Source organism: Macrosteles quadrilineatus, unplaced genomic scaffold, assembly GCF_028750875.1.
Source record: "Macrosteles quadrilineatus isolate MER2022 unplaced genomic scaffold, UCM_ALF_1.0 Scaffold_4__1_contigs__length_99947679, whole genome shotgun sequence".
In the NCBI taxonomy this organism is placed as follows: Eukaryota; Metazoa; Arthropoda; class Insecta; order Hemiptera; family Cicadellidae; genus Macrosteles; species Macrosteles quadrilineatus.
In genome coordinates this window covers 93,987,584-94,007,421 of record NW_026542597.1, presented here as the reverse complement: position 1 = coordinate 94,007,421, position 19,838 = coordinate 93,987,584, and the positions used below count along the sequence as shown (strand labels likewise).

General features: G+C 36.7%; 1 protein-coding gene across 1 annotated transcript in view; it reads left to right on the top strand.

Annotated features, from left to right (window-relative positions):
- LOC128993154 (la protein homolog) overlaps positions 1–19,838 on the top strand; it is a 46,386-nt gene that overhangs the window by 8,389 nt on the left and 18,159 nt on the right. The window contains exons 5-9 of the mRNA XM_054416912.1: positions 2,655–2,954; positions 4,196–4,297; positions 6,996–7,141; positions 17,204–17,294; positions 17,613–17,801. Coding sequence (XP_054272887.1) covers positions 2,655–2,954; positions 4,196–4,297; positions 6,996–7,141; positions 17,204–17,294; positions 17,613–17,801 — 828 coding nt within the window. The remainder of the gene's footprint in view (positions 1–2,654; positions 2,955–4,195; positions 4,298–6,995; positions 7,142–17,203; positions 17,295–17,612; positions 17,802–19,838) is intronic.

The following is a 19,838-nucleotide window of genomic DNA, read 5'->3' as shown; positions in this document are numbered from 1 at the left end:
TGCCGTGATTGCGGCCGAAGACGATGACGTTTCCGTGACCGCGGGAAACGACGATGACGTTTCCGTGACCGCGAGATCAACGATGATGTTTACACTGCCGCGGGAAAATTTCATTATTTTGCCGAGATCGCGGACAACGACGATGACGTTTCCGTGACCGCGGGAGACGACGATGATGTAGACACGGCCGCGGGAAATATTCATGATTTTACCGAGATCGCGGATGACGACGATGACGTTTCCGTGACTGTGGGAAGCAATGATGATGTCTACACGGCCGCAGGAAATATTCATGATTTTGCCGAGATCGCGGACGACGACGATGATGACGTTTCCGTGACTGCGGAAGGCAATGATGATGTCTACACGGCCGCGGAAGATATTCGTGATTTGCCGTGACCGCGAAAGACGACGATGATTATGTCTACACGGCCGCAGATGTTCATGATTTTGCCGCGATCGCGGACGACGACGATGACGTTTACGTGACCACGGGATCAATGATGATGTTTACACTGCCGCGGGAAATATTCATGATTTTGCCGAGATCGCGGACAACAACGATGACGCTCCCGTGACCGCAGGAGTCAATGATGGTGTCTACACGTCCTTGGAACATTTTCCTTATTTTGCCGTGATCGCAGACGATGATAATGACTTTTACGTGACCGCGGGAGTCAGCATGCGTGTTTTAGAGCAATATATGTTTTAACTAACAGCTGGTTAAATATAAACTATGGAACCATGAGGTTATTTTATTTACTTTTATTTTGTCATTGATTATAGGAAATAAGTAAGATTAGTAGAGATAATTAGACCACAGTTTAAAATAGGTTAGACCAAAATTAATTAAACCACAGTACAAATCGAGGCTCTGTACACGAGTCAAATTATTTTACTGCTCCACTTTTCAAGGAAAGATTAGAAAAATAATGTTTACATGTTTTAATTCTTCATGGTAGCTTTTTGTTTACAATTAATGTTTGTCTGCTTTAACTTTGTTTGGATTAGGCCCGGAAATATTGATGTCATAAAAAGAAGATCAAGAATAATCAGGAATCACGATTTTAAATTACCACCACAACCTCAGCCGGGTTTTATATGGATATTATCGTTTTATTTTAGGTCGTTTCTATCCAGACCTACTGGAAATTGTGTATAGTAGTTGCATTTTGGTGATAATAACTATGGAAGAGGCAGGTATGCTATGGAAGGTGGTATCGTTGACTAGGTCTATTATACACTTCTCAATTGACTACTGTATTACTCTCGACTGCAAATCTCACTTCAACGCTTTTCGTAAAAATTGAAGAATTGCTGTTTTATTGTAAAATTTTTGGATTTAAAATGCATATCGTATAGGCCTATGATGGAATAAAAACATATTTGGTCACACAACAGTTGTTAACAAGACGATTTTTCACATTAAAACTGCAAGAAACTTTGCCTTTATTTGTGTAAACTAGCTTATCTGAATTGTACACGGTTTTAACTGACTACTGAATTCCCGTACGTAGGACGGGCTAACACCTCGTATACTTTAAGCTGCAAGTCTTAAATTGATTATAGTTTAAGTGGAACCAAACAGATACGCGGAACCTGGAAAAACTTTGAAAAACCAGAAAAAACCTGGAATTTCATTTAAATAAAATAGTACATCCTGTAGTTGCAAATATTTAATTGATTTTAGACGCAAAAGTTAGTTACATACAGCGAGGTTTTGTGATTTTCGCCATAGTTTAATTAAAGCAGTTTTGTAGTAAAACACAACAACTTTTTTTCTCTCTAAATGTTAAAAAAGCTGAATGTGGTGTAAGTTATGTGAAATAAAAGTAGTTTGCCTCAATCGTAAACACGCATGAAATAAATACAGTCAAAAAAGGCTTTTGATTTTATTAAAGTATGAAAAGTGTAGACTCCAAGTAGTTTTAGTATCCTAAGTAAATTATATTATATAAGAAAATATAATTAGTAGCTACCTCTGGACATAAAAAACTGTGGTGTAGTTGAAATTTAGTTTGTAAATTGTATGAACACGCTAATACAGTTATAACTCTCTGAGCTCTTAACCTCTTACCTCTGGACATAAAAAACTGTGGTGTAGTTGAAATTTAGTTTGTAAATTGTATGAACACGCTAATACAGTTATAACTCTCTGAGCTCTTAACCTCTTACCTCTGGACATAAAAAAACTGTGGTGTAGTTGAAATTTAGTTTGTAAATTGTATGAACACGCTAATACAGTTATAACTCTCTGAGCTCTTAACCTCTTACCTCTGGACATAAAAAACTGTGGTGTAGTTGAAATTTAGTTTGTAAATTGTATGAACACGCTAATACAGTTATAACTCTCTGAGCTCTTAACCTCTGCTCTTTAAACTGTAAAATTAAAGTATTTACAGCTGACTTCAATTAATATTTGATTATTTACATTCTTCCAAAATGTAAACATTGAAACTTTGGAAGCCCGTGGAGCGTAGCCCAAAAGGAATATAAGAGTAGGAATAGGCTTATGTTAACCAGATTTGTAAGCTACCTTTACAAAAAATTTAAAATTTCATTCTTTTTCATTTTCAAACATGAGTTCATTAATTTATTCCCCTCGTTCCCATGAAATGTAGAATGCAGTATTATGTTTGTAACAATATTTTCAGATCAGTGAGGACAAGACGGAGGTGAGAAGAAACCCTGACAAGCCATTGCCAGAAGAAAGTGAAGCTAGACGCAAAGAGATATTGGAACGAACAGTCTATGTGAAGGGGTTCCCAGAGGAGGGTTTTACCATTGACAATGCACTCGACTACTTTGAGGCCCCAAAGCAGAACAACGAGCGACGCTGCGACATTGTCGCGGACACGAAACGCCGAGAAACGCGGGCCTGCGGACACATTTACGGAGTCATAACGACGATCGCGCCGTGGCCGCGATTATTGGACCGACGATCGCACCGTGACCGCGAGTCATAACGACGATCGGGCTGTGACCGCGGAGTCATACCGACAGTCACGCCGTGACCGCGGAGTCATAACGACGATCGCGCCGTGACCGCGAAGTCCTACCGACGATCACGCTGTGACCACGAGTCATACCGACGATCACGCCGTGACCGCGAGTCATACCGACGATCGCGCCGTGACCGCGGAGTCCTACCGACAATCGCGCCGTTACCGCGGAGTCATACTGACGGTCATGCCATGATGGCGAGTCATACCGACGATCACAACGTGACCGCGGAGTCCTACCGACGATCGCGCCGTGACCGCGAGTCATACCGACGATCGCGCCGTGACCGCGGAGTCCTACCGACGATCGCGCCGTGACCGCAGAGTCCTACCGACGATCGCGCCGTGACCGCGGAGTCATACTGACGATCATGCCGTGATGGCGGAGTCATGCTGACGATCGAGCCGTGACCGCGATTCATACCGACGATCGCGCCGTGACCGCGAGTCATGACGACGATCGCACCGTGACCGTGGAGTCATACCGACGATAACCCCGTGACCGCGGAGTCATACCGACGATCGCGCCGTGACCGTGGAGTCATACCGACGATAACCCCGTGACCGCGGAGTCATACCGACGATCGCGCCGTGACCGCGAGTCATGACGACGATCGCGCCGTGACCGTGAGTTCTACAGACGATCACCCCGTGACCCGCGAGTCACAAGTTTCTATAGGTACCTGTAAATTGTTACCCATTTTTTGGTTTTTATAGATCAGTGCCACAAATCGTAAAAATTGATTTCGTATGTCTTTTTTGGTAACTGCAATACAGTACTTTTTTATGCACAGAAAAAAATCCTGTCCCATCCCGTCCCGAAAATCGGGAAGGAAATAAAAATCCCGTCCCGTCCCGAACTAAAATTTTAATCCCGTCCATCCCTAGTGTGTTTATATAAAGAAACTATAAGTACATTTAAAGTTTTACTTCTGAAGACCTTGTTAACACTTGTTAAGGTATGTGTATATATATATACGATACGTATTTAAAAAAAAGTAAATTTAAATAACCTGATTATGCCTACCACTTAATAGTTAGTTTTTTGTTTTAAAAGTAGGCTATACAAGTTATTGAAATTTACTTATTTTATTTAACTATATTACTAGTAGCCCTAAAGAGTGAATATATATATATATATATATATATATATATACCGGTATATAAGTCATTATTTAGCTTTTTAGTTTTAGCGCTTGCGGACACATTTTGAGGTTTTCACAGGCCGTTGCAGACACGTAGGAACCATTCTGCTTTGGGGCTTTGAGGAGTTTGGACCTACTGATGACGTTGTGGTGAGTTCTTAATGGGGCTCGTGGTGACATGGAATCAAATACAATGGTATTCCATTCATTTAATTTAAGTTGAGATGCTGAATCAACAGCCTGCAAGGATCTTTGACTCCTCCGCTCTTTCATTGGCTGTATGGGCTATTAATTAACAGCTGTGTTAAGAAAAAAAGACTGTCTTAGTCACTGACAACACTACAATATTGCGCTAATCATCATACACTCATCTCCATTCATACTTGGCTTAAGCTTGTATGAAGCTGTGATATCTAATGGAAGGTCGATGTTAGATAGAAACAAGACCAGGGTTTGGACCGTAACCTTTTAATATATCAGAACGGGATGTATCGATACCTATATCGTATCGTATCTTCGTTCATCAATTTTTACCCATATCAGACAAAATATAGTAGCTTATGTATTGGTTATATATAATATAAAAAAATTCAAATATCAAATATACAATAGACAATATTCCTTATTACTGTACATTGAGAATATTACAGCATATTTACAGGTGAATTACAGAAACATTTTATTTTAAGGTCTTGAGACTTGAGACAAAATACTTTGTTACTTACAAGCTTGTAAAGATGGTTAGTAGTATAGTAGTCACAGCTAGTCTGGGCGTGCGGACTCTTGTGTACTAGCCGTGCTGAGAGTAACGGCTCGCTCACCCCTACAGCCTCGCTGAACAACCCAGAGAGCCGTGTGCGCCAGATGTTTTTGGAAATGAGCAATAAACACTCCCCTCTACACCCCCCGCCATAGCGCGGCCGCGCGCCCAGACTAGCTGCGACTACTGAATATCTTACCACAGAAAAGCCGTTTCCTGTGTCTTTTTATTAGTATCAAACTCCCAACATAACCTCTAAATCCTGGTAAACCTTCAAAATAAAAAATACAGATTTTGTTATTGTTTTCCTAGTTTTTCAAAAGGATAGTTAATTAGTTATAGAAAAAGTACTTATAATGATTGTGGGTAGGCCTACTTTCACATTTCATAGGGCCTGCCCTAATAATGAGGGTGCCACTTCCATTCATTTATGATGTCCCTAGTTTTCAGGTTACAGTTAAGACTCCCTCTTATCCAGACACCCTTCAACCGGACATCAGTTTAACCGGACTACACTGGGCAGAAATGACATCTCTTCAACCGGACAATTTTTATCAGCACATCGGTTTAATCGGACTAGATCGGCAGGAAGCGGGTGGTACTGAAACGACTGTTCTCGAGGGAAAATATTTGAGACCAGTGATCACGTGTCTCAATACAATGCTCTCCTAAATTTAAGTCAAATACTGTATACAGTATACTTTTAAACAGTCCATTTTAACGAGTTTTTGGGGACGTCGGTTTAACTGGAAATCCCGTTATCCGGACTGCCTTGGTCGTGAGGAGTCCGGATCAGAGGCAGTCTACTGTATTTGCAAAACATAGCTGAAAATAGTCAAAATACATGTTTTAGCGAATTTCCTATATAGGAAATAAGCTATTACCGTAGGTCTAATGGTAAGACTTGGACCCGGGACCGATTTACTTTTTCATTTTGATATCCCTAAAAGCTAAAAAGACTATCCATATGTGTCCGTTAGCACGATAATTTGAGGAAAAATTATCCGATTTCAATGAAATTTGGTACAAACGTGTAAGCCTACGTTTATTCGAACGAGTTCGTGAACCAGCATGATCGGACCGTGGGGACGGGGATTTATGGGGTAAAAGTTGGTTTTTCTCGTTTTTGACCCTCAAAACTTCCCAAATTTTCTCTAGACCATTTTGAAGAGCTTTTTTTAAAAATAATTAATAATAGCATATTGAAGTGTTTCTGTATGATTATTGGTTACGGAGAAAATTGTAAATTAAAAATTCTCATGTTATTCTTATGGAGAATAAGTAAACTGTTGTAGTTGGCTTGTTTGTGGATAAATTTGAATCAAACCTGGCAATTCTATTTGCTTTATACTAACCTATTGATATTTTACTAAAAACACTTTATTTCCTGTAGGCAGCAAACCTAGGTACTTGTTAAACCTAATGTTATGTGAATAGATTTAATTGAAAATCTAATAAGTCAAATGGAAATTCACATTAAAAATTACATTTATATTAACTAGGTGGCCAATGCAGTTGTCTGCTTGCAATATTGTGCAGAGCTAGCATATTAATCCAATACTTTTCTAAAGTCAATGCTACATCTGTTTCTCGTAAGTGAGATATATACTTGCAGTATCCAATGTCAATGGTGTGTTTGGTTCACATAAATGGAATTGTCTATTTGCTTTTCTATGGAATTATCTATGGAAAAATCTATGGAACTGTCTCTTGTGTGTTGCGAGTGTTGGTATTTCAAATTAGCGTGCCTACTTCGGAATCACAGTTATTACCAAAATAATATTGGCTATTTTTAAATTGCTCATGTGAACAGTAGGCTACATAATTTCTGTTGATTGTTTCACCTCAAATTGAGCACTGATCCCAGCAACATGTGCCACTATATTCATAGCCTACTTTAAGTGGCTCCTAACAGGTTATCTTTTTCTCTCTTATGTATCCTCGTTTGAACTGGCCTACACTTACGAAAATCCCATTGACTGTTAGAGTAGAATCTGAACTATTTAGTAGACATCAATGTTGGATTTGTGTCTATTGTTCTTTCTAGCCATTCCGCAATTTAAAAATATTGTTTTTTCTTGTTTACAGTTAAGATTCTGGCAAGACAAAGCCACCAAGACATGGAAGTTCAAGGGGTCGGTATTTGTAAAGTTTCCATCTCGAGAGGCCGCATCAGCTTTTTTAGCTAGAGAGGATGTCAAATACGGTGATGAGGTGCTTATCAAGATGTTCCAGTAAGTTCAATGCCTGTCTATGCAGTCTTTATGTGTACTAAAAACAGTACGGGGCGGCCGAGCCATAGCTCGGTATAGTTTATTTTTATTGTAAAAGCAATCTAAGGGTAAACTTCAGAATGAGCATACTCTCTAAAATACTCTTGTATAATGATTTAGCTGAAGACAGATGAGTCTGATTCTAGCGTATATTGTTTACTATTGTAATACAATCTATCTGTATCCATCTATCTATCTTATTGATGTAAAAGTTCCCATTTTATCCATATTAAAGAACATATTTGTTTACATTATGTAACAATTCAATATTTTCACCAATATTTTTTTAATAAAATAATTTAATTTCCACCATATGTTTTTCATTTTATCTAAATGTCAATCTCTTTTCAAACCATATATAGTAATTAATTGTCCATGCAGACCAATAGGTAATCTTAATACAATATAATATGGAAATTTTCAAATAACCTAATATCATGTAAATATATAATAGCCTATAACTTTTGTAACAAAATTGCTTCAAATTCAACATAAATTTATTTAAATAACTTTTCAAAATTATAATTTAGCTCTCTACCAAATGAAATTTATTATAATATATAAGTGTAAACAGTGGCCTATAATTTAATATTATTAAGTCGGCATTGACATATGTGAGTGCAACAATACATCAGACCATCATCACTTCCAATAGAACCAAGATAGTATGAAGATGCAAATTAGACACTACATATTTAATATCAAAATTTTATAAAAAAAGTACATTATTCGGACAAAATTAGTGAAATTTGTTGAAAGAAGAACCATCCTTGTGACGAACATTCGTAATTTATAACATCAAGAACTTAATTTCAAAAAAGACATCAATTTTGGTGAGATAACTCCAATAAACATTTTCCCTTTGGAAGCCATTTTAAAACCTTTAGACATTTGTACTCAAATTCAAAGTCAAGAACTAATAGAAGCTTAACTTATTCAAAATTATTATTAATTCAACCAATCTATAATTCGAACATAACTTACTTTATATTTTAAAACAAAATTTAATTAGGCTTAGGGCCTATATCACAAGATTAAATTCAAATGCCGCTCGATCACCCCACCTGAGATCAAGATCCTTGCAGTAAATTATAACATTGAACCTAAATAATTAAAGCCATTGTAATAGGCCTAGCCTAAAGTTTTTAAAGTAAATTCATCTCCCACTGTTTGTACAATTTATTGTGAACCCCCTTTCTTTTCTTTCACTATCAGATTTGTATAGTAATTAATAAATTTAAGTTTCGAATTTGTACATGGAGTTTCCATTATAGACCTAAGTTAAAAGTTGATTACAAAAATGGCGCACCAACGTATTGGCAACGAATTTAATCTTGTGATCCAAATGAAGCAATTTTGAAACCTTAGAACTAAGTTTGTTAGCAGTTAAGATAGAGAAATAACAACTCACAATTTAGTTAAAGAGATTTATTTAGTTAACATACCAAAACTGTAAATAATATCCTTTTCCCTTCTTGTGTAATCCCATGCCCCATAATTATAATTTAAGGTCCCGCAATACCATTCCCAACCCAATAATAGTTATGACTGACACAGTTGACAACGTCCAAGTCCCCACTGACAATAATAACACTTCAACATTCACACAACACAGTTTGTTCGTAAATCCCGCACAACCCGACAACGTAATAACACAACACGAAGTCGAACAATCAAACAATCTACCCGGCCACAATAATAACGAACTTTTCACCGAGTTTAATACAACCGAAGCAGAAGTAAACATGACAGACGCCATTTCTCGAGCAGAAACTGGAAACCGCCATCTTGAATGTCAAGGCCAACAGAAACAGCAACAGCTGCCGCCGATACCGGACTTCGCCGACGACAACACCCGAACGCCACCGAAGACTTCCGATGTTATCCCGTCTCATTCTCCCTCCACACTTACAAGACAGCTGATTCTAACAAACTCTAACTATGACGTCACCACATCTGTAAATGCCTCACCAACTAAGACGACAGTCGTTACGGATGATTTCCAATGCAAATTAATCTCATTATTCGAACTGCTTGGAAATAAAATCGATAAAGGTCTAAATGAAGTAAAAACTGAAGTAGCTAGTGTTGAAAACAAACTTAATAAGGGCCTAAATGATGTCAAAAACGAGGTTAAAAATGAATTAAATAAACACTCTATCAGAAAATCAAAACAACATGCGCAAGGAACTAGACGAAATCCGTGCTATCCAACAAGTACAGACTTTGGAACTACAACAAATTGAACACAACATAATTAAAAAGGTGTATAAACAGAATGATGAAATTAGAAAAGAAGTGTCCAATATTGTAGCTAATGAACGCATTAAGACCAATCAAATCATCACTGACGAAAGTCACAAAATTGAAACCAAACTAACCCTAAACATCAATGAAACCTCCCAGAACACTAAATCAGATTTAGAAAATTATGTAAAGTTAAAAACAACTGAAATTAGAAATGAATTGGCACCGGTAGTTGAGTACAACCAAAACACAATTCGGCAAACAACAGAAACACTTAATCAAGTAACTAACCTCATACATGAACAAGAAGCTAGATTTACTAACATTAAAGCCGACCTTGAACAAAAGCTAAAACAGGAAACCGCTTTTCTAACACCTCAAATCCATGTAACCTGTGGAAGTTCAAACTTCACGAATGATTTGACTTTACCTAAATTCAGTGGTCGATCCCATAATCCCCTGGAATATCTAACACGTCTGAAGAGATATTACCAAAAATTACTTTCACGGCAAAGCACTGAGCAAAACCCCATCGAAATCTTAAAAGACATTCTTGAAACAAGCCTTGAACACCAAGCTTCACGATGGTTTTCATTGGTAAAAAATGATTTGAAGTCATGGGAAGATTTTGAAACACAATTTATCTCCAAGTATTGGAATCGTGACCTTCAACGGGCAATCAAGCACAAAATCGAATCCGAACAATACAAGCCCAACGGAAAGTTAACTCGATCCGAGTATTTTATTGAACGAGTCATCACGCTACGATCCCTCACTCCAGCGCTGACTGAAGATGAAATAGTCGCTATTTTGTCAGACCATTTCTGCCCACTTATTCAAGACGCACGACGTGTGCAAAATGCAAGCAGTGTTTACGAGTTTGAAGCACTACTTCAACGACAAGATCTACACGACGCAGAAAAACGGCCCAAAAATAACTTCAGTCCAACACCATCTCACAATAATCAAAATCTGAACGATCATCCTAATAACTACTATAACAATCGGAGGAACTACCAAAATCGACCCAGCTTTCAAGCTCAAAATCACTATCATAACACTAATCCCCATACCTACAATCCCAAGAGAGAAACACATCAGTATTACCAAAACAACCGGCCCCAACATAATCCAAGTTGGCAACCAAGAAATCCACCACCACCACATCAGAGCCCAACCTCAGAGCAAGTTCAAATGTGTAATTCAATTTCGCAAGTTCCTTCACAACACCGACCGCCTAACAGTACGACACAACAGTACAGCGGACAGACGCCTTTAAACGGGTAGGCGCTGTCGAAACTGCTGGTCTGTATACAACTCTAGAATCTTCAGCGCCTGTGAACCAAATCGGACTAAACAGACCGACTATTCAAATAAATAATTATAACCAAAATAACATAGAACCTTTATATATTAACACAATTTGTTGTAACCGTGAATTCCTATTGACTGAAGAAACGATAGATGGACTTATTACTAACAATTTTAAAGCAAACTGTCCAGAAATAAATGTAAAAATCAGTAATATTCCTATCTGTGCTTTAGTTGACACTGGTTCTAACATTACCTGTCTAAACGAAAATTGGTTTAATGAAAATAAACATAAATTAGCTGAATTTGAAGAACTCCCTGTTAGCAATACATTCATTAAAACTGCCACCGGAGAGAAATCTAAACGGGTATCTAAAATCTTATTGCTGCCATTTGATGTAAATAATCAACCAACATACATACAAACTTTGCTTGTACCACACCTAGTAAGATCATTAATTATAGGAACAGATGTTTTAAGCTTATGGGATGCACGAATCGACTTCGAACACAAATTAATAAATATAAATATTAATAATAATGATGTGAATTTGAAGTTTGGAGAGGTAACTATTGACGGAATATCTTGCTACATTAACTACAATACAAGTGAAACATACAATTATGAAGATGATTTAATATATAATAATACAAATGAAATAAATACACATAGTTACAGTTCACAAACAAGCAAAACTCAAAGCAGCATTTCACCAGAGATAGTCAAAAGTTCTCTTGCCGATAATCAGTTAATTAATGAAGAACAACGTTCTAAACTTGAATCTCTAATACTAAAGTATAAAGATGTATTTTCCGACGAACCAGGAGTTTGCAACAAATACAAACACACTTTAAAAGTTGAAAATCCTCAAAATTTTAAGAAGAAATCATACCCAGTTCCCATTGCTCATCAAGATAAAGTCCTTCAAGAAATCGAACGAATGGAAAGCTTAAACGTGATCGAAAAATGTTACAGTACTTTTGTAAATCCCATTATACCAGTCATTAAGAAGTCAGGAGAGATCCGCCTGTGTTTAGATGCGAGAAGTATAAATCAAGTAATTGTCCCTGATTACGAATGTAACCAATCCGTAAACGAATTATTAGCTAGATGTCCCAACGCTAAGTTTATAAGCAGTATAGACCTTACTTCTTCTTATTGGCAAATCCCATTGTCTGAAGAGTCAAAACAATACACCGCCTTTCAATTCAACGGGAAGACCTATCAGTACAAAGTAACTCCGTTTGGCGTATCAACGTCGCAAGCCGCTTTGGTACGAGCTCTTGACCAAGTGTTTGACGAATCAGTGAAAGACTTCACTATGATTTACATTGACGACATTTGTATAGTATCGCCCGATTTTGAGTCACACTTAACACATCTAAGTTACATTTTCAACAAACTAAAAGAAGCTAACATGACCGCCAAATTCTCCAAATCCAAATTTTGTCAAAGTTCTGTCCCCTTCCTTGGATATACCCTCACTGAGAGCGGTTTAGAAATGGATCAGAGCCGAATCAAGCCTATACTAGAATTCCCCACACCTAAAAATAGAACCGAATTGAAATCATTCTTAGGATGTATTAATTATTATAACAAGTTCCTCAACAAATACTCCAGTACTGTTTACCCCCTTTTACGGCTCACTTCAAAGAAGAATAAATTCATATGGACGAAAGAAGACGATAAGACCTTCCAAGAAGTTAAAAACCTCTTCCTTAAAACCAGTGTTCTATTTCACCCAGATCCCAAGAAGACGTTCCATTTGCAAACTGACGCTTCCGATGTCGCTATTGGTGGACATGTATATCAATACTTAGACTGCGGGGATAAAGCTGCAATTATGTTCCTGTCTAGAACATTACAACCTGCTGAGCAGCGGTATACAACAACAGAGAAGGAACTTTTGGCAATCGTTTACTGTCTGCAGAAAATTAGATACTTAGTATTGGGCTCAAAGTTAAATATTATCACTGACAACCATGCGGTTACTTTTCTTAAAACATGCCACTTAAGAAACAATCGGCTTACAAGATGGATTTTGGCCATTCAAGAGTTTGATTTTAACATCACACATTGTAAAGGAACTGAAAACATCACTGCCGACACTTTGAGCAGAATCACACCAACCGACAGCAACTTCCCAAATTCACCAACAGAACTCACATTAAATTACATCCAACGAATCCAGGATCCTGAACCACAACATGAACTTCAAAATTTGTCCCATCATCAGTCAGAAGACCACCACCTACAACCGCTCTACCAAATTTTAAGCAATGGACCAGAACATCCTGATCACCAACACACTTCCCAAAATTACAGGCTACATAACAACATACTGTACCAAAGACTCAAAAACAAATGGTTGATTATCGTCCCGAATAATATAGTAGAACGATTAGTATGGGAGTGTCACCATTATTATTTACACTGTGGAGCCACAAAATGTCATCAACTCTTATCAGAAACCTTCATTTTCAAAAATATGCGCCGGAGGATTAAAACTATACTTGCCTCATGTGATATTTGTCAACGCTGTAAATCAAATCCCCATCCAAACCAAGGAATTGCTCAAGGAGTTCAATGTCTCTACAAGAATGCTCAAGTTGCCGTTGATGTCATAGGACCCTTACCTGCCAGCCGAAGCAATGTGAAATACATCCTAATAATCATTGATATATATACCAAGTTCGTAAAACTATACCCCATGCAACGTGCCACTACCAAAATTATCCTCCACAAATTATTTGACCACCACTTCAAAGAATTCGGATTTCCCAGACGCATTCAGTCGGACAATGCGACACAGTTTAAAAGTGAACTTTGGACGGAAACTTTAGAAAAACATAACATTACACCAGTGTACAGCCCCCTATACCACCCTTGTTATAATCTAGCGGAAAGACCGATAAAGGAAATTAAGAGATGTCTGAGAACTTATTGTTCACACCAACACCAAAACTGGGCAAATTATATAACCGATATTAATAACTGTCTTAATGAAGTATGCCACGAAACCACAGGTTTCAGTCCAAATGAACTACAGTTGGGACATAAAGATCTAAAATTTTGGGAAAACTACATCAGAAATCCTTTTACTCCAAACATTCCCTTGGAAAGAAAACTATTCCTCGCTTCAGAAAGAATCCAATCCAAAAGGCAGAAAAGAGCAAACAAACGCAATCAACGGAACAACCCTGTAACCTTCAACATCGAAGAACTTGTGCTAGTGAAAAACCACCCCCTTTCCAACGCTGCATATGGCGAGACCGCCAAACTTTTCGAGCTCTTCGAGGGACCTTTCAAAATATCCAAACAATTAGGACACTCAACATACAACGTTATCGACCTAATAGAAGAAAACGAATATGGACCCTACCACGTCTCCGCCCTCAAAAGGTACATCACCCCTCAAGATTCAACAAACCAAAATTCCCTCCAAACATGAAGAGAAGTGTTGTGATAAGTGCGCGCCTGTTGTGTACAGTCGTCAGTCATAATAGAAACAATTCCCCTCCCCTTTCCCATAAAACAATTAATGAATATATATATATATAGAACAATAACCAACCATCACTAAATAATACATTTTAGGAAAATGATTTATAAAAAATAATAGGAGTTAGTGAAGGATAAAGACCTTGAAATCCATCTATGCTATAGTTAGGAAACCCCTTTAAATATTGTGTTTTTTAAATATCTCTCATTATGTTAGTTAGGATATTAATGTTTTGTTATGTTCATGTACTTCAAAGTAATAATTTATTGTTTCTTTTCTTGTTTGTGTGTTGTTATCAGTTTTAATCAGTGTAAATATTTTCATTGTTAGTTCGAAATGTCGTTAGTAATTTCATTATAACTCCATTTCTGCGGGGATTTTGTAACAATTCAATATTTTCACCAATATTTTTTTAATAGAATAATTTAATTTCCACCATATGTTTTTCATTTTATCTAAATGTCAATCTCTTTTCAAACCATATATAGTAATTAATTGTCCATGCAGACCAATAGGTAATCTTAATACAATATAATATGGAAATTTTCAAATAACCTAATATCATGTAAATATATAATAGCCTATAACTTTTGTAACAAAATTGCTTCAAATTCAACATAAATTTATTTAAATAACTTTTCAAAATTATAATTTAGCTCTCTACCAAATGAAATTTATTATAATATATAAGTGTAAACAGTGGCCTATAATTTAATATTATTAAGTCGGCATTGACATATGTGAGTGCAACAATACATCAGACCATCATCACTTCCAATAGAACCAAGATAGTATGAAGATGCAAATTAGACACTACATATTTAATATCAAAATTTTATAAAAAAAGTACATTATTCGGACAAAATTAGTGAAATTTGTTGAAAGAAGAACCATCCTTGTGACGAACATTCGTAATTTATAACATCAAGAACTTAATTTCAAAGAAGACATCAATTTTGGTGAGATAACTCCAATAAACATTTTCCCTTTGGAAGCCATTTTAAAACCTTTAGACATTTGTACTCAAATTCAAAGTCAAGAACTAATAGAAGCTTAACTTATTCAAAATTATTATTAATTCAACCAATCTATAATTCGAACATAACTTACTTTATATTTTAAAACAAAATTTAATTAGGCTTAGGGCCTATATCACAAGATTAAATTCAAATGCCGCTCGATCACCCCACCTGAGATCAAGATCCTTGCAGTAAATTATAACATTGAACCTAAATAATTAAAACCATTGTAATAGGCCTAGCCTAAAGTTTTTAAAGTAAATTCATCTCCCACTGTTTGTACAATTTATTGTGAACCCCCTTTCTTTTCTTTCACTATCAGATTTGTATAGTAATTAATAAATTTAAGTTTCGAATTTGTACATGGAGTTTCCATTATAGACCTAAGTTAAAAGTTGATTACAATTATGATCAGCTGGATAATTTAATTGCTGTTATAATTAATTGCTGTTTAATTAATTACTGTGGATGGCTTGTTATAAACACATGTTACAAGTCTTTTATTTACCTTTTACTTGTTATTTTGTTCAACCAACATAGTTACTAGGCAAAGGCAACCCATAAGACCAATGTTACATTTTTTAATTTTCAAATGTGTTGTGTAACGAATACAAATGTTCTTTAGTGGCTGTCACGTTTTTAAGGGTACTAGTGCACCTGTTGCTCGAAATCGAGCAATTGTCAAGTACCGGTATTATACAGAAGTTATTTTAAAACTACAGTAATAACAGTCATAATTTTCGATGAGTTTGAAAGACCCTACAAAATGCTTATGTAACTAATTGAAATACTCACACTATTTAATAGCGCTTTGAAATAATAAACGCTTCTTGTAAAAATATTTTAGCATTTTTTGGACCCGGCCTTATTTTTTAGTGTTTTCTACAAATGTTTCCCGACTTAAAGCTGTTGCCAGTAAACATTTCTTGCATGTATTTATTTGATCTGACTTGAGGTAGGCTTACTTTACCACTGACAACTGACAGCATGATGTGTATATTCTTCAATGTTTTTTTTTTTACTTACAAAATAAGTTGCTTACCATAACAGACAAAAATGATGGTTGTGTACCTGGATTCCTCTACACTTCTCATACGCATAAGATTTCCTATTAATTGTCTCCTCCTCCTGTTTTCAATATTCCTCCTTTAAACTCAAGAAATTGTTTGTTCTTCCAACAAAACTGATTGACTGTTTAGATTTGTCTATAACCTCCTAAATATTACAAACATCAATATTTACTCCCAAAAAGCTGGTGAGTTTCATTTTATATACAGCTGTTTTTGTTTTTAAATTTGTTTTCAATGTAATTCTTATGGGGAAAAATATGATCTTTGAGAGCGTCTCGTGCCCTTAAGGATAAGAGTTTTAAAATTCTAAAACCTTTATGCAAAACTACGAATTGGGACGAATTATTTGACACCTCAAACGTTAAAATCGGTCCAGAAATAAAGGAGGAGTTTTGTTCACAAAAACAGCCCTCACGTATTAATATAAGAGATAAGTCCCTAATTCCGAAATTTAATCAAAATCCCTCCACTAGTTTTTGAGACATGTTACAGACAGACAGACACAGTCTTTGCTCGTATTACAATATAATGATTTTATCCTCACCTAAGCTAGAACAGTTAGTCAGAGGTGGGTATACATAACTAACTTACCTAAGAAAATAGTTAAAGTATCTTGTAGGGGCATAACTGTAGGGTTGTCTGTCAGGTGCAACTCATTTCTTAGGTAAGTTGGTCCATTCCGTTTGCCTGAATTTATTTTCAAAGTTTTCTTAAAATAACTTGGTATGTCTGTATTGAAGTTTATTGTTAGCAATGTCAACAATTAATTATCATTATTTTTCTCTAAAAAATTGGTTTCTAGAAAAAATATTCCTTAATTTTTTATTTCATAGATAAAAAATTGAGATATTTAAGAAATATGTTACTTTATAGAGAAGAGTACATCGAACAGAAACGAAAAGAACGACTTGAACTGAAAGAACAAAAGATGTTGAAGCGAAAGAGGCCAGAATCCGAAATGGAGGTAAGAGATATATATTTTTAAGATTTAGCCTATAGTTACGGTCTCTGATTTATTTAAAGTGATATTATCAAAATGTATGTTACTTTTGTTTTGACTTTGTACCAAATACTGAACTACTTTGAAACAAGATAAACTATTATTGTTTAGATCTTTTTGGATTCTAGAGGCTAAGATGCTGTGTAATTTTAATAATACTAATATCTTGAGTGCCAATAGTTTTGAGAATTATTCTTTAATCGCCCTAATCCTTTTGTGTTTCTGCACAATCAGCGTCATTATTGTGTAATATTCCATTGTTCTCTGTCATTTACTATTCAGGATAAGGCAGATGAGAAGGGACTTCCCAAGAACGCGACTCTTCATATGACCAAGATCCCAGAGGGGCTGGTTCGGGAGACAGTGAAAGAACAACTTGAGGGATTAGGCATATCTGTGGCGTTTATAGACTACAACAAGGGCGATTCTGAGGGGTGGATAAGACTGTTTGAGGAGGGCAGTGCTGAGAAGGTAGGTTGCTTGAACAAAATAAGATAATCAGGGTAGCCTTAGACCGGGTATTATGGGCGATTTTTGAAATTGTACAGGGAAAACTTTTAAATGCCATTTCTTTGTAATATTGATCTAAGACGAATTCAGAAAGGTTTAATCACTGAGCAATGTTCTGTATCTGCTTTCGTAATCGCACATGAAACACTGTTAGCACATGAAAACCACCATTTTAGCAGGTTTTACATAAGTTACTAGGGATTTAGAAATTGACATTAAATCTGAGGTTTTATCAATTTTTATACTTAAAACTAACTACATTGTTGTCGTTATGAACAAAGAACTGTGATACTTAAACAATAGACAGTAAAAGATAAACCACACTATTGGTGGGATTTTTTGGCACTATTGGTGTCTGGAAAACCAGGTAAAATTTGTAATCTTTTCCATGATTTCTGTGGGGCCACCTCGATGAGCTTGTGGAGGTTGTTACATTAATAGTAAAGTACCTGGGGACCGAGCTTTGCTCGGAGAAAATCATTAGTTTACTCTTAAAGCAGTTTAGTATTGCAGATACATTAATCCACTCCAAAACTCCACACTGCTCACCTTTACTACTTCCTTACCACTCCCTACATTGTGGACCTGTTTGGCCTCCTTCACTATACCATTTTAGAATTGCAGATACATAAATGTCACATAAAGTTCCCACACTCTGCACTGCTAGCCTTACTACTTCCTTCACCATTTCCTACGTTATGGACCTGTTTTCCTCCCTTCTCATAGCTTTTTAGGATTGTAGATACCCTAATCTAATCCCCGTTATCAGTTCCCACAGTTCGGACTGCTTACCTTTACTACTTCCTTCACCATTTCCCACGTCGCAGACCTGTTTCCCTTCCTTCCAACGGCATTTTAGGATTGCAGATACCCTAATCTAATCGTCATTAACAGTTCCCACACTCCGGACTGCTCACCTTTACTACTTCCTTCACCCCTTCCTACGTCGCAGACCTGTTTCCCTTCCTTCCAACGGCATTTTAGGATTGCAGATACCTTAATCTAATCATCATAAACAGTTCCCACCCTCCGGAATGCATACTTACTTGCATACTTGTATTTATCCCACTGGAAGCTTTTCAGCCGTGGTCGTCATTGGTAGTTGTCAGCCTTCACTCTTCAAGGAATTCTTCTACTGAATAATAGGCTTTATTTAATAGAAACATCTTCAGCATTTTCTTGAATTTAGCTTGATCTTCACAAAATCTTATTTCTTGTGGTAATTTATTGAAAATTTTGCTTCCTGAGTATTGAGGGCTAGTCTGTGCTAGTGTAGTTCTGCGATGGTTGATATGGATACTATTTTTTTGTCTTGTGCTGTACTTATGTACTTCATTATTTCTTGGGAAGAAATCGGGAAATTTAAGAACATTTAAGGCCGATTCCAATATATATGCTGATGGCAGGGTAAGTATTTGAAGTTCCTTGAATAAAGGTTCGCAGTGCTCAATGAAGTGGTGTTCGGTACTTATTAAAAGTCCCTAGATTGGTGCTACCCTAACCTTGCCCAACGTTATCTACGGCGAATCGTCCCCACTCCGACTACTGGAAACGCTACTCACTAGCATTGCCGACGGCGTCATGGGCAGACGTCCGCTACATTTTCCTACATAACTTTACATAGACTTTCATTTACTCATTAATTCAATTAACTTCATTTCTGTCAGTTTTAAGTTTTTTTTTTCAATATATCAGTCATTTTTTAACTTCAACTTCAGTGCTAGTCATTTCCCTTGTTGTTGCCCCCGCACCCTTGGTCTACACCGCTGCTGTCTACACCGCTTCCATCCCCTGGACTACCCACTACCTTGGACGAGACGGACGTCATCCACCTTCAAGACATCCGACAAGGTAACGGTAGCACCAGTATTAATTTTGTTGTTCAAACCGCCGTACGGCTTTCCGTTAAAGACCGTACACAATTTGGCCCTTCTACCCGCGGATATGATTTCGTACTATGCACCTTAATTTAATAACCGCAAATACAGTCCACGTAAA